Source organism: Larus michahellis, chromosome 19 (genome assembly GCF_964199755.1).
Source record: "Larus michahellis chromosome 19, bLarMic1.1, whole genome shotgun sequence".
Taxonomy (NCBI): Eukaryota; Metazoa; Chordata; class Aves; order Charadriiformes; family Laridae; genus Larus; species Larus michahellis.
This window is the reverse complement of record NC_133914.1, coordinates 4,116,917-4,140,847: the sequence shown is the minus strand read 5'-3', so window position 1 is coordinate 4,140,847 and position 23,931 is coordinate 4,116,917. Positions and strand designations below refer to the sequence as shown.

The 23,931-nt window shown below is 65.6% G+C and overlaps 5 protein-coding genes across 7 annotated transcripts; 2 read left to right on the top strand and 3 right to left on the bottom strand.

Moving 5' to 3' along the window:
• Positions 1 to 216: 216 nt before the first annotated feature.
• LOC141733020 (claudin-7-like) lies at positions 217 to 774 on the top strand. The gene has a single exon (XM_074562750.1). It carries the CDS (start codon positions 217 to 219, stop codon positions 772 to 774), a length of 558 nt encoding a protein of 185 aa, XP_074418851.1.
• Positions 775 to 1,411: 637 nt separating this feature from the next.
• On the bottom strand, positions 1,412 to 8,578 carry CNKSR1 (connector enhancer of kinase suppressor of Ras 1). The gene is made up of 20 exons (XM_074563321.1): positions 8,456 to 8,578; positions 7,525 to 7,715; positions 7,358 to 7,442; positions 7,050 to 7,091; positions 6,653 to 6,952; positions 6,508 to 6,567; positions 6,031 to 6,093; positions 5,358 to 5,477; positions 5,108 to 5,193; positions 4,603 to 4,736; positions 4,353 to 4,516; positions 4,044 to 4,074; positions 3,752 to 3,924; positions 3,596 to 3,669; positions 3,152 to 3,223; positions 2,981 to 3,054; positions 2,640 to 2,704; positions 2,449 to 2,563; positions 2,029 to 2,210; positions 1,412 to 1,942 (listed from the first exon to the last, which is right to left on the bottom strand). Exons 2-20 carry the CDS (start codon positions 7,701 to 7,703, stop codon positions 1,742 to 1,744), a joined length of 2,220 nt encoding a protein of 739 aa, XP_074419422.1. The 5' UTR covers positions 7,704 to 7,715; positions 8,456 to 8,578; the 3' UTR covers positions 1,412 to 1,741.
• Positions 8,579 to 11,999: 3,421 nt separating this feature from the next.
• Positions 12,000 to 13,691, bottom strand: ZNF593 (zinc finger protein 593). The gene is made up of 3 exons (XM_074562816.1): positions 13,426 to 13,691; positions 12,652 to 12,714; positions 12,000 to 12,466 (listed from the first exon to the last, which is right to left on the bottom strand). Exons 1-3 carry the CDS (start codon positions 13,620 to 13,622, stop codon positions 12,325 to 12,327), a joined length of 402 nt encoding a protein of 133 aa, XP_074418917.1. The 5' UTR covers positions 13,623 to 13,691; the 3' UTR covers positions 12,000 to 12,324.
• Positions 13,692 to 14,415: 724 nt separating this feature from the next.
• C19H1orf232 (chromosome 19 C1orf232 homolog) lies at positions 14,416 to 15,344 on the top strand. The gene is made up of 4 exons (XM_074562802.1): positions 14,416 to 14,502; positions 14,611 to 14,697; positions 14,788 to 14,885; positions 15,086 to 15,344. The coding sequence occupies exons 1-4, from the start codon at positions 14,416 to 14,418 to the stop codon at positions 15,342 to 15,344; spliced, it is 531 nt and encodes a 176-aa protein (XP_074418903.1).
• Positions 15,345 to 15,623: 279 nt separating this feature from the next.
• Positions 15,624 to 18,851, bottom strand: FAM110D (family with sequence similarity 110 member D). 3 transcript variants are annotated; one of them, XM_074562800.1, is made up of 3 exons: positions 18,433 to 18,534; positions 16,754 to 17,178; positions 15,624 to 16,645 (listed from the first exon to the last, which is right to left on the bottom strand). In XM_074562800.1, the coding sequence occupies exons 2-3, from the start codon at positions 17,066 to 17,068 to the stop codon at positions 16,082 to 16,084; spliced, it is 879 nt and encodes a 292-aa protein (XP_074418901.1). In that variant the 5' UTR covers positions 17,069 to 17,178; positions 18,433 to 18,534; the 3' UTR covers positions 15,624 to 16,081. The 3 variants fall into 3 exon arrangements, with proteins under 3 accessions (XP_074418901.1, XP_074418900.1, XP_074418899.1); XM_074562799.1 differs by lacking the exon at positions 18,433 to 18,534 and adding an exon at positions 18,750 to 18,851 and having other exon boundaries at positions 15,624 to 17,178; XM_074562798.1 differs by having other exon boundaries at positions 15,624 to 17,178; positions 18,433 to 18,545.
• Between the last annotated feature and the right edge of the window lie 5,080 nt (positions 18,852 to 23,931).

Below are 23,931 nucleotides of genomic sequence, written 5' to 3'. Positions count from 1 at the left end.
GAAAGGTCAGCACCGCTCTGGGTGGCGGTGGCAGAGAGGCCATGGAGCTGGGCCCTTCTTTATGCCTGGCCACGTTGGGGCTTCTCACGTGCGGGGTGGGGTCACCTTCCCTCCCCAGGCAGGGCCGGCCCCGGCTGGAGCAGCGGCAGTGCCAGCAGCGAGGCCTCGCTGGCGATGGGGACCCTTTCCCTGGTGTGGGGTCTGGTGCTGGCCCCCATGGGCTGGGTGCTGCTGCTGGCAGCCACGGCCACCCCACGGTGGCGGGAGCTGCCCGAGCGGCCCGGCTACCCCCGCGACCTCTTCTTCAGCGACGGCCTCTGGGAGAGCTGCGTGGAGGCATTCACCCAGCTGGGCCCAGCCTGTCGCGCCCTCCTGGAGGACACAGCCCATTTCTGGCCCATGTGGGTGCTGAGAGCGGCTGCTGTGGGCTCGCTGCTGCTGGGGGCCCTGGCTTATGCCCTGGCCATGCTAGGGGCACGGTGGTGGGCCCCCCCGCCACGGCCCAACCTGGTAGCCACTGCCGGGCTCCTGCTGATGCTGGCGGGTGGTATGTACCTTGGTGCCACTTCCTACATGGCTCATCGGGTGCTGCAGGACTTGGCCAGCCCACAGACCCCTCCAGCAGACCGCTTCCACCTGGGGACGTGTCTCTACCTGGGCTGGAGCGGTGGAGGGGCAGAGGTGCTGGCTGGTGTCTGCCTGGCCACCAGCTTCTGCAGGAAGAGGGGGTTCGTCGTGAGGCCGGCCGCTGCGCCTTACGAGGTGGATTATTGAGGCACTGGGACAGACTGGTTCCTGCCATGAGCATCACAGGATGATCCTGCTTGCTGTGGGGTAACAGCGGCTCCTCAGCCTCCTGCCATGGCCGTCCTGCACCCCTGGACACCCCTTGGACCATCACTGGGCAGAAGACGTTGGTCCGTTCCCCATCTTTACCTCTTTTCACTCTTAATTTTTCACTCACTTGCCTGTTACTTGATTGTGCTTTAATCCTGATGCAGGTTTGAGCCTCTGCAGCTGCTGTTAAATAAAGAGCATCCCCATACACAGCTGTAGCACGTCTGTAAGGGGCTGGGTGGTACAGGGAGGAGTGGGACCCCTCTGCCATTTCCAGGGTGACCACATCTCCTTCCCCATCCTGCCCCGCACTCTCCCCTTGGCCCTTGTGAGCTCCCCCAGAGCACCCCTGTCCTTCCCGGGACACCGTCCATGCTTCATCACCCTTCCTGGCCTCACAGAGCCATTGGAGCCCGTCCCTGTCCACCTAACCCATGGGTGGATGCCATCACCCCCCGAGCTGGGCTGGGGAGAGGGGAGCAGAGCACAGAGGGATGCCGCTGCCCCTTGAGGATGGTGGCTCATGGCATGGGTGTCACTGGCTGGGACATTTCAGCGCCAAGAAATACCATCAGCCCATGTCAACACAGTTTTATTTACAGCAGAAAAGACCCTGGCTGGGCCAGAGTGCACGGTGGGGGCAAGTTCTTCCAGGAAAAGGCCCTCATTGCCAACATACAGCCAAGGCAAAACGTCCTTGAAAAAAGCAAGACTGTCACTGCGATGTCCTGCCCCAGGGAGGGGGGATGTAGCAGAAGGCACTTCTCCTGCGGCAAGTCCATGCTGGGCGCTGAGCCTTCAAAAATGTCGCCAATTCCCCCATACAGCCCCCTAGCAGAGCGCCCGCTTTGCTCCTGCAGCATCGTGATTTTTATCAGCAACGATTTGTGCCAGAGAGGTTATGTCAGGGTTCAGCCGCCTCTTCGGGGGGGCTGTGCTCAGCTCTGAGCCCCCCGTCGGGGTCCTGGCCCTCGTGCCGTGCCCACCACTCCCGCAGCTCCTGGTACAGCTCCTGATGCTCTTCTTTCCAGCGCGTGAACTTCTCCGAGGTGAGTGCAGCGTCGCTGAGCAGCTGCTCCAGGGCCTGCAGCTCCTCCAGCTTCGCCTGCCAGAAGAAAGGGCACGTTTTGGGGTGGCTGCCCCTCGGCAGGGGGTTTTGGGGGAAGGGGCATAGGGGCTGTGGGTTCCCACCTTGAGCGTGCTCTGCAGGGCCCGCACCGCATGCACCTTCTCGTTGATGTGGGGGTTCTTGTTGCGCCGGATGAAGGACTTGCGGCACTGCTCCTGTGTCAGGAACCGCTGCCGCCCAATGAGGGAAACCCCCCCCTGCTTTAGGCACCGCATCAGGCACTCGAGATCCTCCCCGGCGGGCTCTGGGCAAGGAGAAGGGGCACCATAGCTGGGGGGCAGCCCCAAAACCCCATGGGGCTGCCCCCACACCTGAGCCTGCCCCGAGAGCATCCCCAGGGCACTACATGGTTCTCACTCAAATACATCACAACTCGAGTTACCCCCCAGCACGCACACTCACCCGCAAAAGGGTGGCCCTAACTTTGATTAAGGGGTGCACACAAGGCGACAGGGTGACAGATGTCACCCCCCAGCACTTACCCAAGGGCGAGGAGGGCCGGGGGCTGCCCTGGGGGCTGCTGGCTGCGCTGCTGGGCTCCCCGCTGGCCGGGAAGAGCTGGGCTTTCTCCGGGGCGTTTTGCAGCCGCTTCTTTGGCTGGGGGAGAGACAGGGCAGGAGCTGAGACACGGATCTCCCATCCCCTCCCCAGCATCTCCCCTAGGGCCACTCACCGAGTCGCATCCCTGCCTGGGGGACTCGTCATCGGGGTCCTCGGCTTCTGTCTCGCTGTAGCAGTCTGGAGGCCATGGGGGAGGATGGTGGGAGTGGGAAGCCTCAGGCTGCCCCCCCACCCCGCCCTCCCCAGGGCTGAGCATCACCCCCGCCCTCCTCTCAGGGAGAATTTCTCACATATCCCCCAAATCACCGGCAAAGCTCCCAGCGGTCCCAAGCAGGGGCCATAGTGCCGGGCACGGCTGTCCCACTGGGACCCCCAGACCGCAGCTCCCCGTGGGGTCCCCAACTCCCACAGGGGAACCGACCCCGTCTCCCACCCCGGGGAAGGGCCCGTTACCTTCCTCCCTGTCTGGGACGGACTGGTAGGCCAGCGTGTACTTCGTTTTGGCTGTTACCAGGTGACTGACCCACCTGGGGAAGGAAAGGATGGACAGACAGACGGAGGGTCATGGCCAGCCCGGTGCGGTTGGGACCAGGATGGGCTGTCACCGACCGGCGCGTTACTCACATGCTCAAATCAGCCAGCGTTTCTGCGGCGAAGACGAAGGGCTTGTACCTCTGATGGGAGAGCTGGAACACGCTGGAGGAGGACAAGCCCTTGCTGGTGGGGCTACCCGGCACCCGAGCCAGCCCCAAGCCCCCATCCAGCCTCCCCCACGCCGCAGCCCCCCCATCCTGATCCAGCGCAGGGGTCTGGGCTTTTCCCTGCCATCGGAGATGGCCCCGATAACACCAGTTAACACAATGCACATCTTGCTCAAAGCGTGGGCTCCTGTATTGTAAGATGGGATCTTACAATCCAGATCCCCCACATCCCCGTGGGGACCCCGCCATCACTGCAGGGACGTGCAGGTGGTGGCAGCCAGCAGGGCTCATCGGCACGTGCCCTTGGGACAGCATCCTCCCCTCCTCTGCCAGCTCGGAGGTCCAGGGTGAGACAGACCCCACTCACTATTTCTTCTTCTGCTCCCTCGTGCTCTCCAGGTCGTAGGTGGCCACGTTGATGAGACCTGCAGCCTTCTCATCCTGCGAGGGAGACACAGCCACGTTCACCGCCCGCCTCGGCAGCCCCAGGCGGGGAGCGAGGACCCCCAGCATCCCCACTCACGTTGGGGTGGTGGTACCAGTAGAGCGTGTGGCCCTTCAGCACAAACCAGCACCGCTTCCACTTCTGGGCCATGAAGCCCACGTGGTCTTTCTTCTTCAGGAGCCAGCCATCGCAGTCCACCCGGCCCAGGTCCCGGCACGAGACCCGCCGACGGCTCAGCCTGGTCGCCACTCCTGCCGGCCACAGCGGTGGTGGTGGTGGGGGGGTCAAAAGCGGGGAAGGGGGAGAGGGGGGAGAAGCCCAGGAGAGCCCCCAGCCCCGTTCGCCTCAGCCCCGGCAGGATCCCGCTCACCTTTCGGTCTCCGTCCCGGCTGGGGGCTGCCCTGGATGGGGAGGCAGAGATGAGGGGTTAGGGATCATACGGGGAGGGTGAGGGCAGGACAGCGTTATCTGAGCCCCCCCCAGCAGCACCCACAACCCCTTAGGGACCCCCAACTCGCACACCCCACGGCAGCGAGCTCAGAGGGGACACACACCCCCCCACCAGGGATGGGTGTTTTGCCTCCCAGCTCAGGGAGGATGTGAAGTCCCGCATGTCCCCCTGTGATGTGTCCCCAGGGGCCCCCCTGAAGCTCAGCGCTCCTCTCCCACCAATTCTCACCTCCTCGTGGAGCTGGCCGGGCTCTGCACCCCCAGCCCCCGTGGCAGCGGCTGCCGTGGGGCTGAGCTCTGCCACGCAGGGTCCGGCGGCAGCGAGGACACCCAGGGAGCAGGGGGTGCCCGGCGGGGTGCCCCCCTCCCACGCCGCCTCCTCCTCTGCAGCACCTGCAAACAGCAAGCGGGGCTCCAGCCTCCCGTCCTCGGGGAAGAAACAACCCCATCCCCAGTCACCCCCTCCGCTCCCCTCCTACCGCAGCCAGGCAGCCCCGGCAGCTGCCCCACGGCCCCCCCGGGCAGCCCTGAGTCCCACTCCTCCTCTCCGTCCTCTCCGTCGGTGACGGGGTCCGGCGCCGAGTCTGGCCCCGAGTCCAAGTCAGCAGCAGCGCTGGGGGGAGAAGGGATCCCTGAGCCAAAACCCCCCTCGATGGCTGCGGGGGTCCCACTGTTGGGCTCCGTTTGGCCCCACACTCCCTTGGGGCACCCTCGGTTTTCCCTGCCGCCGGCTCCGCGCACGCCTTTCCATTCCGGGAGAGGAGAAGGGTCATGTCTAAATATAGTTGCAACCCCATTAAAACGTTACCAAGTGAATGAATTACAAACACAGACACTTTTTTTTTTTTCTCATTCCTTAAGACTACTGGCAGCTCACAGGCAGCTGCCACGCTGCCGGCACCTCTCCCCCCAAAAAAGAGCTGGGAAGGGGCACCCAAACACCTCCGGGCTGGGGGCGTTGGGGCGGCAGGGGACAGCGCTCACCTGGAGGTCAGGGACACGGGGCTGACCCGGCACTCGCCGTTCCTGGTGCCGGGGGGATCCGCAGCGTCTGAAACTGTTCCCGGGAGCTGCGGATGGAGCGTCAGGACCAGCCCTTATCCCACCGTGGTCCCCCAGAGCTTTAGGGACCACCAACGTGATGGGAGATGCCCAGCTCTGAGCACCCCTGCCTGGTTCCCAGCACAGCCCAGTGCGGCGCTGGTGCTGTACTGGGAGCACTGGGATCGCTCACCTGCTGCCTGGGAGAGGGGGGCGAGCCGGGCAGGTTGAGGGGGATCTTCTTCAGCACCAGTGTCACCCCGCTCGTCTTCTCCAGCAGCTTCTTTTCCAGGTTGACGCGTGTCCAACCCACCTGCACACCCCTCTGGTGACCCGTGGCCCCCGGCCCCACGCTGCCCAGCCCCAGCCCCGTGCACCCTCCCAGCCCCACGGCTCCCGCATCCCCCAAACCCTCCCCAGCTGCCGCTCCTTTGCACCCCACATCCTGCAGATCTCCCCAGATGGCTGCAGATCCCACAGATCTCCCCAGCCACGGTCCCTGCGTCCTGCACAATTCCCCGGCCACAGCTCCCACGTCCCCCAAATCCTCCTCTGCAGCAGCTCCTGCATCCCCCAAACCATCCCCCCCAGCTGCTGCATCCCCCACGTCCTGTCCTGCTGCAGCTCCCGCATCCCTCAACCCCCGCCGCAAGCAGCAGCTCCTGTTTCCCCCGGACCTTTCCCAGCCACAGCTCCTGCATTCTGCACATCACACCTCCTGTTGTCCCCCCAACCCCCCCCAGCTGCAGGTCCCACGTCCCCCGAATCTTCCCAGCCCCGCAGCCCCCCACCATGCCAGGGCTCCCCCAGCCACAACTTCATTGCTGGACCCAGCGCCCAAGCCCCCGTCCCCCTCCCCGACTCACCACGACCTGCTCATTGACCTGCACGATCTCGTCTCCGGGCAGGATGCGGCCCCCGTGGGCAGCCTGGGGCAGAGGCAGGGTGGGAGTGGGGTACCCGGCCCCAGGGTGCTCGCCCCCCCCAGCTAATCCACACAGTTCTCCCGGCTGGGGAGATCCCGGGGGGGGGTTAACCATTAACCGGCAGCCTGACCTTGCACAGCACCGGCTGGAGCGGCTGGTGGCTCCCACCATGGCCCAGGCTGTGCTCACTCATGAGATGAGTTGCACGGTCTCGGCTTGCAGGCAGCCAAGACCGTGCCCTGGGTTGGGGAGGCTGGGGGGGCAGATTAGGGCCCTAATAGTCTCACAGGATCCGGCCGGATGCGTTGTAGCTGGGACGGGTGGTATTCCCCAGGGCAGGCGCTAAAAGGGGGTGACTGAAGGACAGGGTGGCACCTGGGTGGGGTGACAGACTGGGAGGGGTGGCCCCTCACTCACCTCTGAGGTGGTCGCAGACACGAAGTGCAGGCAGGAGCTGGTGGAGGTGATCTCAAGGCCCTGGGGGGGACAGGAGGGAAGCGTCAGTAGGGTGCGGGGGGGTCCTGGGGGGGTCCTGGGGCAGTGGGGGGCACTGGGGACTCACCAGCGGGGCGGTGGGGAGCGGCGGGGGGCTCTCCAGGGGATCAGAGGGCAGCGTCGGAGTGTCAGGGGACATCGGGGGGCTCCCCCAGGGGCTGTGGGGCAGTGTCGGGGTGTCAGGGGATGTTGGGGGGCTCCCCCACAGGCCAGGGGGCAGCACCGGCGTGTCAGGGGACAGCGGGGGGCTGCCCCGCGGGCCGGGGGGCAGTGCCAGCCCCACGCGCTGCAGCACAGCCCTGCGGTCCAGCAGCGCCGGGGGGCTGCAGCCCACGATGCTCTCGCAGATGCCCACGATGTGCTGGCACTGGGGGTGACAGCAGAGGAAAGGGGGGGGGCTGAGGGGGGGCCCTGGCAGCGGCGGGCCCCCCATGCCCACCACCCCCTCTTCACCCAGCACTTACAATCCGCAGGATCTGGCTGTCCCTCTCAGCCGCGGGGCGGTCCTGGGGGGGACAAGACGTGGGGCTGAGCGGGACAGGATGGCTCAGGGTGGCCCCCCCACCTTCATCCCAGCTGGGGGGGCCTTGCGGGGAACCCCCCCTTGTACCACATCCCCCCTCACCCCAGCTCTCCCCCCGCTCCAGCAGGCAGAGCTCTGGGGGGCAGGAGAGTAGATGCCTGGTTTCCCCCCTCCCAACCCTGACATGGTGCCCATCACCGTGGCATCGGGGCAGCATGCCCCCCCCCCCCCCCGCCCCCGGACACCCACCGACTGCAGCGTCTCTGCCAGCTTGGCGCAGAGCAGGATGATGTCCTGGCTGGCCGAAAAGTCGTTGAGGGTGGAGAAGAGGTACCTGGGTGGGGGGGAGTGCAGAGAGCTCAGCCCTGGGCACAGGGTGCCCCCAGCACCCATGGGTGCCCCCACTCGCCCCGGACCTGTTGAGCCAGGAGAAAAGCCCCTTGGCGGCCCCGACCAGGTCGACGACGCGGGCCAGGAGGGCAAGGGGGGGTGGCTGGGGGGTAGCCCCCGCTGGCGGCCCCCCCAGAACCAGGCCCTGGATGTCCTGCGCCAGCTCCCGCAGCCTCTCCGTCAGCGTCCGCAGGCTGGTGCTCATCAGCCCCACGTCCTTGGCAGGGGGGGGGACACCGGGGGATGGGAGGGCAGTGAGGGTCTACAGGCTTCTTCCACATCCCCACCTGCACCCAACCCAACGTGCCCCCATGCCCCCCCCTTCACCCAGCCCAGGGTCCTCCTGCATCCCCCTCCACCCAATCCAGGGTGCCCCCGTGCCCCCACCTCCACCCACCCCAAGATGACCCCCACATCCTCCTCCTACAGCCCAGGGTGTCCCCGTGTCCCCCCCTCCACCCATTCCAGGGTGTCCCTGTTGTCCCCACCTTCACTCACCCCAAGATGCCCCCAACATCCTCCCCCTCCAGCCAAGGTGTCCCCATGTCCCCCCCTCCACCCAGCCCAGGGTGTCCCTGCGTCCCCACCTTCACCCACCCCAAGGTGCCCCCCACATCCGCCTCCTCCAGCCCCATGTTCCCACCTCCACCCAGCCCAGAGTGCCCCTGTGTGTCCCCCCCACCTCCAGCCAAAGGTTTCCCCACGTCCCCCTTCCCCCCAGCCCAGGGTTTCCCCACGTCCCCCCTCCACCCAATCCAGGGTGTCCCTGTGTCCCCACCTTCACCCACTCCAAGGTGGTCCCCACATCCTCCTCCACCAGCCCAGGGTGCCCCTGCATTCCCCCACCTCCAGCCCAGGGTGTCCCCATGTCTCCCCCCTCCACCCAGCCCAGGGACCCCCCACGTCCCCCCCTTCCGCCACGGCAGCCCCGCAGCACCCATGGGCGCCGGCACTCACCAGGGCACGGAGCTGCTCCACGGCCTCCAGCAGCAGCTCCTGGTGCCCCAGGCGCTGCACGCCCAGCGCCTCCAGGGTCCCCGCCGACAGCCCCAGCAGGTCGGGCCCCGACAGCCCCCAGGCCTCGAAGGGGTACCCCTGCACCGCTGCGTCCAGCCCTGCCACAGCCCTGCCCTAGCACCAGCCGGACACCGGGGGGGGGCGACACACAGCACCCCCCCACTGATGTCCCCGCTGGCCCCTGGCCAGGTGACCCCTGGCTGCCGGGAGGGCCCTCTCCATGCAATGAGTTCGCCCGGTCTCAGCCCAGATGGCAGCGATGGCCGGACCCCCCCCACCCCCCAGATCCAGGGACAAACCCCCCCACCACCACCCCCAGGGACAAGGGGTGAAGGACAGGAAATGTCTGCCGCCCCCCCTGCCACACCAGCCCACCCGTGTGTCCTCAACCCAGGGACAAGCCACCCCAGACCCCCACCCCAGGGACAGCAGCGGGGTCCCCCTCTGGGGTGGGGGGCAGCCGGGGCGCGGCGGTGGGGGGGGGGGCTCACCTCGGAGCCAGGCGGCCGCCTGTGCGGGGCCCCAGGCACCCACGGGCTCCATGGCGGCCAGGCCGGAACCGGCGGCGGGAGCGGCCGCTCACCTGCGCCAGGGACGGGCGGCCCCATTGGCGCAACCGTGTGCCGCTCACCGCGGCCTCCGCCGCGCCCGGGGCCGCCCGCCCAGTACGGCCCAGTACAGCCCAGTACGACCCCGCGGGGCGAGGCCCCACGACGCGCCCCAGTGAGTCACGGGCCGGACGATGACACATGGCTGCCGAAACCTCCCCCCGGGGAAACAGCACCCACCCAGGGAACCCCCCCCAAGCCTCAGTTTCCCCCCAGCTGTGAGAGGTGTTTCCCCTCGCCCCCGACCACTGCAGGCAGTGAGGGCTGAGTCCCAACGGAACTCATTACACCAATGCATGTCCCCCCCCGGAGCCAGCTTTGGCCCCACAGACCCCCTGGGCGAGCCTGGGGGGAGCCCCTGCTCAGCCCCCTCCTCACCGCTGGGGGATTTCGGGGGAGGTCACACACTCCCCCCCAGGCACAATTCCCACCCTTTCCTTCGCAGGTGGGGAAACTGAGGCAGGGTGGACCCCACGTGCAGGCCTGCAGAGGGGCTGCCCCCACCAAGACCAATTCTCCTGCCCCCCCGGATCCGCCCTGGGCTGGCGCTGGCCCCCCCGCCTGCGCCTCAGCGCCCGTCTCCCCCCGCCCCGGCGTGTGCGCTTGGGGGAGCAGCGGGCGCTGATCGGGGCTGACAGCTGCTCAGCGCTCGCCGGGTGCGTGCCGCCCTTCCCGAGGGGGCCGTGGGGACGGCAGGCGGCCGACGGACGCAGACCCCTCTCGCGGTGGTCGGGGTGGGGGTCCTGGGGTTGGAGGGGGACCCAGCCCCGCTGCTGCTGCTGCCCCACAGGGCCTGATCCTGCCACTCGCCACCGCGAACATGATCATTCGCCCCCGACGCTTAACCCCGGGGTACTTCCGACTGCTCCAGGTAAGGGGCAAGCAGGGTGGGGGGAACCCGTGGGGACCCCTGGGACCCTGCCTGCGCTGCACACCGGGCCTGCTGGCCACGGGGGCCATGCCCGGCCGTATCCCGGCTCCAGGCTGGCGGAGATGGTGCTGCCGGTGGAACCCCACAAACGCTGCGTGGGGCACCCCAAAAACACCCCTGGATGCCCCGTGGGGGCCACAAAGCTGCCCCCAGCACTCTTACAGCTGGGTGTGATGGGGACGTTCAGGGCACAGCCTCAGGTCCCCTGTCCCCGGGGTTTCGGGTCTCGCAGTGCTCCCCTCTCCTCTCCTCTCTCCCCCTGCAGATGCAGCTGGCGGCGGGGCGGGGGGCCGAGCCGGGGGGGCGGCTGCTGACCCCCCTGGCCCTGCTGCTGGCGGCCGCCGGGCTCTGCCTCTCCATCTACAGCGCCCGGAGGATGGCCGGCCCCACCAAAGCCCCCCCGGAGGTGTGAGGAGGGGGCCGGTGGGACCGTGGGGACGGCCCCCAGCAGGGTGCCGGGGTCCCCCTCCACTCGCCGGTCCCCCCCTGAGCAGAGCTGCCGGATGCGGATCCTTTCCGGCTGATCTGCGCCACATCCAGCCCTTCCCTCCGTTCCCTGGGCGGTGTGATACCCTGGGGCTCGGGGACACGTGCCTCTGTCCCCTTGTCTGTCCCCGCTTCCGGGAGCTGGTTCAACGACCGGGATGGAGAACGGAGAAGCCACCTCCCAGCTCCAGAGCTGCCGGCTGAGCCCCTGACGGAGTCGCTGCCACACACCAGGATCTGGCCACAAGACAACCAGAGGCTAAACGGACAGACTGACGGACGGTGGAGCCCGGTGCCGCGTCCATCTCCATCTCCCCCCCTAACAGAGGGGTCCGAGGGGGCCCCTTGCACCCCAATAGCAGCATCAGCCCCCTCGTTCCCACAGGGACCCTGCTGTGGCCGCAGCCAGCCCGGTCCCACGGAAAGGAGGTCAGCGCCGAGCGCCGTTAGGTAACGGCGGGGAGGGCTGGGACCAGACCGACCTCTGCAACGATGGCTGGGGGTGGGGGTGGAGATGGGGCCACGGGGTCAGCGATGTGTCCCCCGAGCAGGCGCATCCCACTGGGATGGTGTCTGTAACCTTCCCGGTCCCCTCGCACCCACCGAACCCGCACGGAGCCGCAGCCCGGAGCTGCCGCTAGCGAGATGCCAACAGCTAGATGTAGTGATTTAGTCTCCTCCATTCCCCCGGGGCCGGGGGGGGCTCACAAATCCAGGCCGGCTGCATGGAAATAAACCCTTTCCTGGAAATAAACCCTTTCCTGCCGAGCACCAGCTGCATTGTCATCCTGCCTTTTCTGCTGCCCCGTCCCCAGCTCATCAGGAGGGATGAACCTTGAGGCTGAGGGTTTTGCTGCACCGGAGAGACCCACCCTGCGGGAACCGGCGGCAGCGGGTGGTGACACTGTCACACCAAGTCCCCCGAGAGCCGGGCAGGCGGAGGCAGGGGGACCGGCGGGATCACAGCAGCATCAGGCTGGTGGACATGGCGGGGGGAGGCCGATCACGCCGCACACGCAGCCCCAGCCCTCCGGGACGATGAAATCACTTGCAGGCGCTGGGTTTTAAGGGACAGGAGCCTAGAAGGGTCCCTGCCGGGGGAGACACCATCACTCCCCCCTCAAGGCTCAGACAGGGCCAGCACCACAACGAGCTGCTCGCTACAGACCCAAGTGCCTGAAGAGTTCACCCAAGCACATATTCCCCCCCAAAAAGCAGCCCCGTGTCTGCTTCCAGGAGGCTGGGACCCCCCTGCCAGGAGGGCAATGCAGAGGGACCTTCATCACCCTGCCAGGGCAGAAGCACCGGGATGAGGCCGTTCCTCCGGGCTGGCACTTATTTCCCTTTGTGTAATTGGGAAGAACACAACACCGAGAGGTTGTCTGTCACCCCAAGGGGCAGCTGCCACCTTCCAGAGGGCCTGGGTCACGCTCACAGAGAGCTCTCGACACCGCCGGCCTGTTGGTTGACATATTTTAATGGGTGACTCACCGGGGTGAACCTCCGACCCAAGGAAAGAGACCTAAAACCGCTCTAAAAGCAAAGAGACGAGCATACAGTCACGCCAGTGCTCAGGGACGAAGCGGCTTGCCCCTTTCCCGAAAAGGAGGACACACAGCCAGGGCACCCAGGGTCTCGTTGGCTCCTTCTCCTCGTTAGTGTTAGGAGGGCTGTTGGGAGGAGCGGTGCGTTTGCCTGCTGGCAGGCTGCGCTGGGGCGTGTTTTTCTCACAAAGCTGAGGACAAAGACGCCCTCACGGAGCCGTCCGGCCCCTGAGTCCAAGCTCAGCTGGACGCCTCCATCTTGCTGACTTCCTCCAGCGGCTGGGTCTGCACTTCCACTTTCTTGGGGGGGATGTAGGAGCCCATCCCGGCGGCGCGCTCGGCCTCCTCCTGCGTGTACGGTGCCTCCCGCAGCTGCTTCAGCCTGCGGGGAAGGCAGAGAGGAGGGCTGAAGCCTTCCACCCCAGCCCCTCGAAACAAGAGCGGCCCAGAAATGACACCATCAGCCGCCTCACCCTGACGACGTGGGGCTGGGGGGCCGGAGCCTGCTCTGGGGCAGGACACAGAGCCATAGGGCAGCTCAGGGCCCTGCTCAGGCCCCCCCCTTACCTCTTCTTGTGCACCTTGGACCTGAAGTGTTCCTTCATGCTGTTCAGGTCCACGAAGTAACGCCTGGGGGGGACAAGAGGCTGGGGGTCAGGGGGCTCTGAGGGGGCAGCAGGGCTGGGGAGCACCCTACCAAGGGTCCAGGGTCCCTCAGACCAGAATAAGCTCCCCCCAAGGGCTAGAATCCCTCTCGAGACCAGGAGAAGATCCTGCCCCACATTAGAGCCCTCCTCACCGGGACCACCCCCACCCCCCCCCCCCCAGACCAGAACAATCCCCTCCCAGAGGCCATGCAACCCCCCAGGACCAGGACAACGCCCCCCTAGGAGCCAGGCACCTCCCCCCAGGACCAGGACAAGCCCCTTCCCAGGTTCCAGGGACCCCCCCCAGGACCAGGGCAACCCCCTCCGAGGTTCCAGGGACCCCCCAGGACCAGGAAACTTCCCAGCATCAGGGCAAGCCTCCCCCAAGCATCACAGCCCTCCTCGCCGGGACTAGCACCCCCACCCAGGGAACCAGGGCCCCCCCAGGACCGGGACAACCCTCTCCCAGGTTCCACGGACCCCTTAGAACCAGGACAACCCCCCCCCCCCCGCCCGGGACCCCCCCAGGATCAGGAAAAACAACCCCGACCACCACCCCCACAGGACCACGGCAACCCCCAACCCCAGGGCAAGCCCCCAAGGGTTAAAGCCCTCCCTCCCCAGCCCCCCCCACGACCAGGCCCCCCCCGGACCCCCACCCCCGGGCCTGTCAGGCCCCCCCCGGCCCACGCACGCGCAGTGCAGGCAGTAGAACTGGGCACAGCCCGGCAGGTCGGGGTCGGGCTCCTGGCGCAGCAGCCGGGCGGCGTTCTCGGGCTGCAGGTCGCCGTGGATCTCGTCCAGGTCGCGGCGGCGCCGCTTCGTCTTCAACTGCCGGGCCAGCGAGTGCGCCCGGTGGGCGCCGGTGCGGCGGCCATTGCGCGGCGACATGGCGGACGCACGCCGGCACCGCGCACCCCGACTGCGCAGGCGCGGCCGGACGCAGGCCCCGCCCCGCCCCGCTACGCCCCGCCCACTAATTTTCAGGCTCCGCCCACGAGGCGCGAGGTCACGCCCACACCGCAGCACACCGTGTCCCGTCAATGACAGACCACGCCCACACCGCGATAGGCCACGCCCCCGCCGCGTCAGGCCACGCCCCCCGGCCCGGCCCCCTCCCTCTGCCCCGCGGCCGTGAACCGCACCGGGGGACCACCGCGTCCCCAAGGGTCCCTAGCACCCGGTGGCAACCGTCCCCAGGCTGCCCCCGCGGTGGAGCACAGGGCCTGGCCTCCGGGAAGGGGGTGACAGTGGCCCGTGCTGCCCCGGTCAACTGCTGCGATGAGCTGGGGAGGGCTCAGAGCAGCGCGTCCCGGCACTGATCGTGTTTCCTTCCCCTCTGGGTGATCAATTACACATGGGGACCCATGGCGGGGGCAGCGCCGAGCCCCAGCGCCCGCTCCGCACTGTGGGCTTGGGGCAACCCCAGCCCTGGGGGTCCCCTGTGGGCGAGGGCACTGGGGTGTTGGGGCAGGGGGGCAAGGGGGGGTTGTGGGTGACCAGAGCAGCCGCCCCCGCGCTGCCCCCGGCTCAGCCCGGGCTCAGGTTCCCCTTTGTGCATAAAAAGCAGCCCCTGAAACTTTAATGAAGCCACAGGATCGCCGGGGCAGCGCGGCGGGGCCCAGCCCCGCACCCCTCTTGTTCCCCACAGCTCCTGCCTCCTGGCCCCACGGAGCCCCTCACCATGACCCAGGGCTTCTGGCGGCTCTACAAGGCCAAAGTGCTGCAGACCCTGGGGGGGGCACGGGAGGATGGGGTGCTGCAGGAGGAGGTAGGGTAGGGGGTACTGTCACACCTGGGTACCCCCGCAGCGGGGTGACGAACCTCCCTGCCCTCTCCCTGCCTGCACCCCCCCCCTCACTTGGGGGCTTCGTTGCAGGGAGACCCCCCTGAGCTGATGGAGACGGCCGAGCCCCCCACACTGATGGAGGAGGGACCCAGCCCCGTGTCCCAGCTGGCGAGGAAGGTGAGGAGGAGGCTGGGGGAAGCGGGGGGCTGGGGGGGGCCTGCTGGGACCTGGATATCCCTGGTGAACCCAGTGCTGCCTCCCCCGCAGGTGCAGGGGGTGGGTGCCCGGGGCTGGCGGACGCTTTCGTCCCTCTTCACCCGCGAGGACGAGCACCAGCTGCTCAGCCCAGAGCCCTGCGCAGACCAGTAAGTTGCAGCTCAGTGGAGGGGGGACCCCCGAAGCCTGGATCTGTCCAAGCCCCCTCATCCCCCCCACCCCATCACCCACATCCCTCTCCCCTGCCTATACCCATGGGGCTGGCAGGGGGACACGGGGGACTCGGTGGGGGGCAGTCCCAGCAAGAAGAGTCCCCACACCAATGTCCGCAACCCCGCTCTCTCCCCAGCCCACTGGCTGCCTCGCCGCCTGAGCCACCCCCCTCGGAGAAATCGCCCGGCTTTTGGGATCTCTTTGCTACGAAGTGGCAGCAGGCGTCAGGGCTGGACAAGGGGGTGTCCCCCGCAGAGCCAGACGAGAGCCCCGGGGAGCCGCCGGGCGACGATGGCAGCGACCTGCGGGAGCCGGAGGAAGGGGCCTTCCACTGGGGCTTCCTGGCCGGCAAACTGGCTGAAATCCGGAGTAAAAGTGCCCCCAAGGGTAACTAGAGGAGGACGCGCTGGTCGGACTCTCCAGCAGTGTGGGCAGCCCCTGCCTGCGCCCGAGGGCTCTGCGGTGGGTTTTGGCAACTTGTCTGCACTAAAGACCCCCAGGTGCCCCTTTTCCCTGAGCCTTGCCTGCTGCTTTCTTCGCCCTTGCCACCCCCCCACCCCCCCCAGCAGCCCCATCGCATGGCTGCCATGGTGGGGAGCTGCCACCCCCCAGCCCCAAAGCATCCCCCGGCCCAGCCTGGGCTCTGCCCGCACAAACCACACACGCTGCCAGGCTAGAAAAACAAATAGCAGGTTTATTGAACGCAGCTCTGGCCCCAGCAGCCCCTTTTCTGGGGAGGAGGGGGCTGTAGGGAGGGTGGGCACTGCTTGCGATGTGGGGCTCAGGCTCTACCCACCCCCCCAGCCTGCAGATGTTGCAGGGCTGGAGACAGGGAGGATGAAGATGGGTCACAGGAAGGGGACTGCAGCCAGTTAGAGCCTGGGGACAGGGAGAAACTCACCCAGGGGAGCCCCTTCCCCATCTGTCCCTTGGGTGCCCCCACTGCAGGTAGACCTGGTGGCTCTGGGGGTGGGTAGGGTAGACCCGGTGGCCCTCCCGGCCAGCAGCAACCCTGTGGCACCAGAACCGTGGATGCCACCAGCCCATCGGCCACATCCAGCGAGGGTGAAGGGCCACATCCAGCCAGTGAGACCCACACCACCGTCCTCATCCCCAGCCGGGCTGCCTCCACTCAGACGGTGGACTCCTTGGTGGCCGCCCAGGCTCTCTGGCAGCCATAGAGCCATTTGATGACGCGGGCGTTGCGCTCCACCACCGAGACGGCAGAGCCCAGCCGGGCGTCCGGCTCTTCCTCGCCCAGCCCCGCATCCCCCTCACTGGCCCCCGAGGCCTGCCCAGACTCCGACTCGCAGGATGCGGGGAGCCGAGCCGAGGCGTTGTCCCAGCCCGCCGGCCCGAACCGCTCCTGCCCCAGCAGCTCCACCAGCGCCCGGTCCAGCCCGCAGTAGTTGAAGAACCGCTCCTGCTCCGAGAGCGGCAGGGAGACACGCAGAGCCAGCGCCTGCTTGCTGCCGCTGCCACCGCCGCTGCTGGCACCCGGCGTCCTCACCTCCTCCTTCTCCGTCGGCACCCACAGCATGGGGGTCTCAGGGCTCGGGGGGGCCGGTGACCCCTCGCCTAGCCCCCTGGCTGGGGGGGAGCTGGGGGGCTTGTCTCTGAGGGGTCCCTGGAAGAGGCGTCGCACCAGCCCGGAGCCCTTGGCGTTCTCCTTGTGCCCCCCCGGGCAGTCCCGTTTCTGCCGGTAGATGATGAGCGAGTCGGGTCTCAGCAGGCGCCTGCCACCGGTCCGGCGTGACACAGGGGACTGGGGGCATGGCAGCTTCCTGGGACCCTCCCGGCTCACCTCCGAGCCCTGACACAACTCATTACACTGCTGGCGGGCCAGGAGGCGCCGGCTGCGGGGGGAGAACCGGGGGGAGCAGCCCCGCAGCGCCGGCTCCTGCCGGCTGTTGATGACCTGCTGCGATTTGACGTATTTGGCCTTGTCGGCTTCCAACCGCTCCACGGCACTGGGCACCCGGCCCCCGCTGCCCCCCGGCTCCCGTGGGCACTCGGGGCCCCGATTCAGCCAGGCCAGGGGGGAGCCGCGGCCAGGGGCCACGAGGCGCAGGTTGCTGGAGGCGCAGACGGTGAGAGAGGGGCTGCCCAGGGGCACCATCACCCCCCAGCCCCAAAATGGCACCCTTAGTCGCTCTGCTCCCCCCTGGGCGGGTCAAATGCTGTGGCTGGGGAGGGTCCCGAATCTCTTCTCAGCTCCTAGATTTGGCCCTGGGGGGGGAGAGGAGAGCCGGGGTTAGCACCGAGGACGAGGCATCAGCAAAAGGAGGATGGGGGTGAAGCGGGGCCGGGGGGGTCCCCTCGATCCCTCGGACAAGCAGGCAGGCAGCAGGCAGCGAGCGCTGCCAGCCCCGGCAGGAACAAGCCATGGGCAGGAAGAGAGAAGCGCCGAGCATCCGCCGGCTTCACCCGCATCCCAGGAGTGGCTTCCAACAGGAAAAAATACCAGAGTCGGCCGCCTTATCTTTCCGAGCGCAGGGAGGGCAGAACAAAGCCCGTGCGCAGGAGAGCTGGCGAGCTGCCCCGGCTGGGACCACGCGTGGTGGCAGCGGGGCAGGGGGAGGTTTCGGGGTCTCCGTGCTGTGCTCCCCGCAGCCAGGCTGAGCTCGGCTGCCTGGGGGGGAATCATAGAACCACAGAACGGTTTGGGTTGGAAGGGACCTTAAAGCCCACCCAGTGGCACCCCCTGCCCTGGGCAGGGACACCTCCCACCAGCCCAGGTTGCTCCAAGCCCCATCCAACCTGGCCTTGAACCCCTCCAGGGATGGGGCAGCCACAGCTGCTCTGGGCACCCTGGGCCAGGGGCTCAAGGTTCCTCTCCCGCCAAATGCGTGCAGGGCATGGAGCAACGGGACTTTTATTAGCCCTGGGCTGCGATGGCTCTTGCCCAGCTGCACCCGAGCATCCGTGTGGGACCAGTGGTGGAGGTGGGTGCCGGGGAAAGGGGGTCTGGAGCCTGACCCGGGGGCTGCAAATGCCCAAAGCAGATGGTTTCACTGAGCAGGAGAGGCCCGAACGGCTGTGAAGAGCCATCCCATCACCAGCGGCTGACCCAGCCCCGCGGCCTCCCCAGGTGACAGCAGGGGCATGGGGCCGGGCAGAGCAGGGCTTGCTAGAGAGCAAACAGCGCAGGAGCCCTCTGCCCACACACCTCCACACACACAGCCCGTGGGCTCCCGCACCGCATCCACCCCCCGCATCCACCCCTGGTGTGATGGGGAAACTGAGGCACGCGGTTTGTCTCGTCCTGCGCTCCCAAGGGCTGAGCCCCCCAGCCTCCCCAGTGCAGGGCAGAGCTTCGCGGTGGTCCAAGGGAAGGTGGCCCCGACACACGGTCCCATCACCTGCTGGCTTTGCCCTGGCAGAGCCAGTGTGCCCGGGATGCGACTGCCCACGCCGGTGCGCCTGCACGCTCCCCAGCCCAGCCCCGCTCCCAGGATCCCTGCCAAGGATGCTCTTGCTCACCTGAGCCCACACAGGGATGCAGGGAAGGGATGCAGGGATGGGATGCAGGGATGGGATGCAGGGATGCTCTGGTCTCACTCAGCTCCTGCCCCTCTGGCCGCCAGCAGCAAACTGAGCCCAGAGCCGGTAGGAGCCTCATATAGAGGGTGAGGAAGAGGAAGAGCCACCCCATTAACCCCTGCCAGCCCAGCTCCGTCAGCAGGAGCCCGCCCTTTGCCCCAGCACGACCCCCCTGCCCCAGCCGCAGCCTTCACACCCTGGAGCCCTGCCCCTGCCCAGCCAGAATTAACCCTCCTTCTCCAGCAGCTCCAGCTCACCTCTGCCAGCTCTCCTCCTCCTCCTCCTCCTCCTTACGGGAGCCTGGCTGGCATTTCGGGATCCAGAGCAGAGATCTCTGCCTCCTCCCAGGCAGGACTGAGTCTCTCTGTCCCCCCAGCACAAGGCGCATCACGAATGGGACGGGAAAACCACGTCCGCTCCATCAGCTTCTCCTTCCACATCCCCCCCAGGATGCTGGGCGCAGCTCAGGAGCAGGAGCCCACCCCGACCCCCTTCCCCAGGATCCCGCCCCAGCCAACGAGGGAGAAGGAGGGAGGAAGGGTCCTTCTGGCACCTTCTCCGCTGGCGGTGAAAGGGTCAAAGCCAGCCCGGAGCCAGGACGGTTCCTGCCTCCTCTTCCCCCCGGGAAGGGCTGTAAATCGCAGGAAGCCACAATGGGCTGGAGATGGTCCAGGGGTTATTTTTATCCCTGCCCTCTGCCCTTCCTGAGGGCTGAGCCCTCCCGCAGGGGCAGCCCCCGGCCCCCCTCCATCCCCAGTGCCTGCCTGGGGGGGCTGCAAAGGTGGGAGAAGGACATGCTGCAGCCTAATTCATCTCCCAGCCCCTTGGAGCGGGGTCGGAGAGCCCGCCAGCTCCCTCCATCCCTCTGGCAGCGGGTACGGATGGAGAGTGGGGGTACAGCCCAGCCCAGGCTGCCTGCGGGGACTCAGGGGACTCCAACGGGGACAAAGTTGTGGCATTTGGTCCAGGATGCCCAGGCCAGGGCACTCTGTCCCTAGACAAGAGGGGGCCCATCCACGAGCGCTGCTGGCTCCCACCCCGGTTCCTTCCTATGGTGCCGCTGATGGGCAGGCAGTGCCGGGAACCGGAGCCGGGTCGGCATCCAGCACGTCCCGGCACGACGGCACCAGTGCCGGGAAGGGGCCGGAGCCAGGACTCCTGGGCTGACAAAAACGGAGGCTGAGCAGGATGAGAGCGGCCAGGGCTTGTCCGAGCTCTGCCGGCACCGGAAAAAATCCCCAGTGAAAGCAAGGAAGGGACAAACCACCTATTTCGTTCTAATAAACCTGGAGAGGAGCGAGTGGCACACACAGCGATGCTCGCAGCAGCGCTCGGGCTCTGTGTGCAGGATGCGGCCGCGCCGGAGCAAACGCCACCGTCTCCAGAGGAAGATGGGGAAAAAGATGGGGATGAGCGATGGTGAAACCCACGGCAGCCCTGGGATCCGCCCCGGGGAAGAGAGTGCCTGCGCTCCCACGCGGGAGCTGACAGGACCTTATTTTTAATTCCAGGCAACGTGAATCACTGTTTATTAGGACAGGTTTTATTTTCCAAGCTGGAATCCCGGCAGCCATTCCGGTAAAGCCACAAGTGAGTAAGAGCAGCCTTGGGTTCACCTTTCTCCGGCTGATGCGGGGTGCTCCCAGGGGATGCTCCTACCCCGGAGCGGGGCAGACGGAGCGACTGTCCTCCTCTCCGGCTCCTCCTCGGAGCACCCGCCAGGCACTTACCGTTGAACCGTTATGTTTGGACAAGGCAGATTCCCTCCAGGATACAAAAAGGGATGGCGTGAGGAGCCCTTCCTGGCACCAGCATCCCAGGCAGCTTCCGCTTCCCCTGGGGAGGCGACGGGGGATTTGTCACATCGACTTCTAGGAAGGGATTTGCCCAATTAATCAGCCTCCTGTGAACGCACCGGGCGGCTTTTCCTAGTCGGGTGGATGCTCAAAGTCCCTTGGTTTTATTTCAGGTTACTCAGGGCTCTCACAAGGCGCTCCCTGTTCTTCCACGGGGCTCTGCCTCCCTCCCCTCCCACCCCGGCTCAGCGGGAAGCGAGCGCGGTGCCAGGCAAGCAAAGCAACCCCGGGGTAAAACCCAACCACAGCTGGGGCCAGGCAGGGAAACTTCCAGCCTTTGCGGTGGGCGAGAAAAGTCTGCGACAAGTCCTCGAAGCTCACGAGTCCCAGAGCGCAGATCCTCTTTTCCAACACCATTTTTTCGAAGCGCGTCCAGCTCCCGATCAAACCGCTCCCCGCCAGCCCTCCTCCCTCCCAGCTCGCGGTAAGGGGGAGGGATGCTAATTGCACCCGCACCCCCACAGCCCCCACGCCGGGCTGGAGGAGGAGCAGCACAGCGGCGCAGGGCTCCCACGGATCCCGGCGAGCGGGCAGGGGAAGCCCAAGGCTGCCATGCCCACACGCAGCAGGACTGAAGCCAGCCACGTCCCACCGAGCCCTTTGCAGCCCTTTAAAAATTAAAAAAAAAACAAAAAAACAAAAAAACCCAAAAAACACAAACATAAATATCACTTTAACTCCGCCACGGCCAGATGCGGCCAGTCCTGCAGCTCCTGATAACACAGCCATCTGTTTCTACTTGCTGGTTCACTTTCACAACCCGCAAAAAGCTCCTTCTGGTCTGAGGTCCATGCAAATGCCACCGCCTGGAGAGGTGCCCACGGGAGCTGGGCGGCTGCAAGCCAGAGAAGGGCCCCAGGGTGCAGCCGCCTTCCTTCGGGAGAGGGCAGGCGTTGGAAGGCTCGTTGTACGAGTTTAAAAATACCAAGGGCTCAAAATGGGCATGAATAAATCTGAAACCGCCACCTAATCTGGGGCAGCCGCCCACAAGTCGGTGCAAGTAGGAACGAGACGGCTGCTGGGCCCAGGAGAAGACACCGCGGCTCCCGTGGGTGGTCATACCCCCCAGCGGGGGCTGCAAAAGCCATGGCAGGCGACATCTGGCCTTGCCGACGGCTGCCCAGTGTCTGCAAAGCAAAACAGGGCAGCACTGGGACCATACGGAGAGGTGGAAGGAGCTGCTGGGATTGGGGGAAGCCTCCCCAGCGTCAAAGTCGAGCGTCTGAGCTGAACCCCCCACCTGCCGCGAGGGACCAGCAAAGGTTTTTGAGTTGCGTCTATTTTCATCTCAAACCCCAGAGATTTAAAGAGGCCTCCGAGCACCTGCAGTGCTCTCAGTCCTTCGTCCTCTTTGGGGAAACCCAAAGCAAGTCAGCTGCGTCCTCCGGCACGCTGGACCTGGTGGCGTGCGGGATGGGAGCTGAGGACGTGGGGCTGCCCCAAAGACAGTGGCCACAGCTCCAACCACCGCCTGCCGGCTCAGCCCGAGCTGCTCCTTGCAAACCCCAGCCCTTAGGCAATTGCTTTTTGCTTCAGGCACCCAAATAACCTGGAAATTCTTCTGGGAACAAAGGGATTTAACAGGAACGCGGCCTCTGGCAGGGACGCAGAGGTGGTGCCAGCTCATCTTTCGGGTCACTCAACTGCTCGGCTTATGAGAGTGTGGGGTCTCAGACTCCCCAAAAATGCTTACGGAGCTAGTGAACAGAGATCCGCAGCGGCTCAGTCTTGGATTTCCACCTCCCCGAACAACGCGGTCGCTCTGGGCGGTTTGCAGCAGCTCAGATACGTCCCTCTTTCTCCGTTGCACTTAAGAATAGAAATTGCACTTTGCATCAACAGCTGCCCGGCTCCTCGGACCGAAAGGGAAACGAAACAGCCAGTGCTCAGCAGTGCCCAATTGAATAAGAGTTTTGCGTTTAAATACTCCTACCGAGTTCTCCGTGGGACAACTCCTTGCGTTCACCACGCAAACCGCCAGTAAAGATAAAAACCTCTCGACGATCGATAGCCCGCGGGAGGATTCGCGGGACATCGGTGGAGCAAAGGGAAAAAACAATGCAAAAAAGCCGGCCCTTTGCGCTGCCCGCGGTCCAAAGGCCACCAGAAGGCGTCTGCTGGCCAGCCACTGCGCGGGGTGGGGGGGGCAAAAAAGTTGTTTCTCTGAAGCGAGGGCACCCTGCCAAGGAGGGGGGAAGGCGGCTGCCAGCTCCCCGAGCCAGGACTTTATCTCCACCGCAAAGCAACGCCCGCCATTACGCTGCAGTTTGCGCAGGGGCCGCGATTGGGCGGCGCGAAGGGAAAAAAAAAACAACAAACCAAACCAAAAAAAAAAAACCCAACAAAAAACTCCGTTTAAACCAAAGCAAAACCCAAATACAAACAAGGCGAGTTCCCCCCAAACCCAGCGCTGCAGAGCCGGGATCCCGAGCCAAGGGGACGGGCACGCTGGAGCCCGAGGCCTCGGCATTCTGCAAAACAAGGGAAACAGAGCAGGGGTTGGGTTATTTGAGCCGAGATGCAGCCTTAATTACACCTAATTCCTGCACCAGGGCATTTCCTTGGAGATTTCCCACCCCCCGCCATGGACTAGATATATTTCAAGTATGTAGGCTTAGTTTGCTTCGTTTTGTGGGGGAGGAACCTTCGCCTGTGTCTATATTTAAAATCACCACCCTTACAAGTAATCCAAGAGGTGTGACTTTCTCTTTAATTAAGGTGCTTGGATCCTTTAATAAAAAATAATTACATTTCAATCCCTTTCTCTCTTGCAACGGCTGCATTGACTTACTGATTTAACCACACAGCTCCTGCCAGGGGTGGGAGGGGGGGGGGGAAGTCCGCCCATCTCCGGCGCCAGGATACACAGGAATCCACAGGCAACGATGGAAGGACACGGCACACGGGAGGTAACTGGGCTTGGGTTTGTTGCGGGGGTAAGAAATGGCAGGAAAAACAATCTACGGCATTTCCAGTTCACGCTATTCCCGCTCCCAGCCTGCACAGCCCTTTGTTCTGGAGCACTGTTAATTAAAACATGCAAATGACTGCTAGACTTCAGCATCATGTATAAGTAATGGTGTTTCCTCACCTTTATTTCTAAGGTTTCTCGGGGAATGCGAGACCAGCAGGACACTGTTTCTCACAAACCTCCGGAGCGTTTACAGCTGGTTGAGCCCCCGGAGCTGCCCCCAGAGCCTGTGCCCCGCTCCAGCTCCCGATAAACCGGCAGCGCCCCGATGAGCCAAACGCAGCGGAGGCTGGGTTCACTGGGCTGCCTTCAGCCCTCTGCCCAGCTGGGACGCAAGGCTCAGCCGCAGAGGGAGGGCTGGCAGCTTTCTGGGTGAAATCTTATTCCAGCAGACACAAGAACTAGAGGGGAAAGGCTCGCTTCAGCGAGAGGAGCAGCTATTTACAGCCTCAAAAATCCAGTAGTACCAGTAGCAGGGTAGGCAGAGATTTCCTTGCAGCCCAGGGTGGTACTCACTCTGCTTGTAGTGGGGTTTTTTTAGCCTTTAATCCCTTCTTTGAAAATGAAGTACGCCCAGAAGAGCGCTGTTTTCATTCCTAAAGGGCTGGGCAG

What these genes read in the sequence shown, in the direction of transcription:
- C19H1orf232 (XM_074562802.1), top strand. Translation starts at nt 14,416, where the DNA reads ATGACCCAGGGCTTCTGGCGGCTCTACAAGGCCAAAGTGCTGCAGACC. An exon ending in TGTCCCAGCTGGCGAGGAAG is followed by an intron (nt 14,698 to 14,787) that starts GTGAGGAGGAGG and finishes CCTCCCCCGCAG; the next exon opens with GTGCAGGGGGTGGGTGCCCG. An exon ending in CCAGAGCCCTGCGCAGACCA is followed by an intron (nt 14,886 to 15,085) that starts GTAAGTTGCAGC and finishes CTCTCTCCCCAG; the next exon opens with CCCACTGGCTGCCTCGCCGC.
- ZNF593 (XM_074562816.1), bottom strand. Translation starts at nt 13,622, where the DNA reads ATGTCGCCGCGCAATGGCCGCCGCACCGGCGCCCACCGGGCGCACTCG. An exon ending in TTCTACTGCCTGCACTGCGC is followed by an intron (nt 12,715 to 13,425) that starts GTGCGTGGGCCG and finishes TGTCCCCCCCAG; the next exon opens with GCGTTACTTCGTGGACCTGA. An exon ending in TCCAAGGTGCACAAGAAGAG is followed by an intron (nt 12,467 to 12,651) that starts GTAAGGGGGGGG and finishes CCTTCCCCGCAG; the next exon opens with GCTGAAGCAGCTGCGGGAGG.
- LOC141733020 (XM_074562750.1), top strand. Translation starts at nt 217, where the DNA reads ATGGGCTGGGTGCTGCTGCTGGCAGCCACGGCCACCCCACGGTGGCGG.
- CNKSR1 (XM_074563321.1), bottom strand. Translation starts at nt 7,703, where the DNA reads ATGAGCACCAGCCTGCGGACGCTGACGGAGAGGCTGCGGGAGCTGGCG. An exon ending in TGGCAGAGACGCTGCAGTCG is followed by an intron (nt 7,092 to 7,357) that starts GTGGGTGTCCGG and finishes TGTCCCCCCCAG; the next exon opens with GACCGCCCCGCGGCTGAGAG. An exon ending in AGGGAGCAGAAGAAGAAATA is followed by an intron (nt 3,224 to 3,595) that starts GTGAGTGGGGTC and finishes GTCCTCCTCCAG; the next exon opens with CGTGTTCCAGCTCTCCCATC.
- FAM110D (XM_074562799.1), bottom strand. Translation starts at nt 17,068, where the DNA reads ATGGTGCCCCTGGGCAGCCCCTCTCTCACCGTCTGCGCCTCCAGCAAC.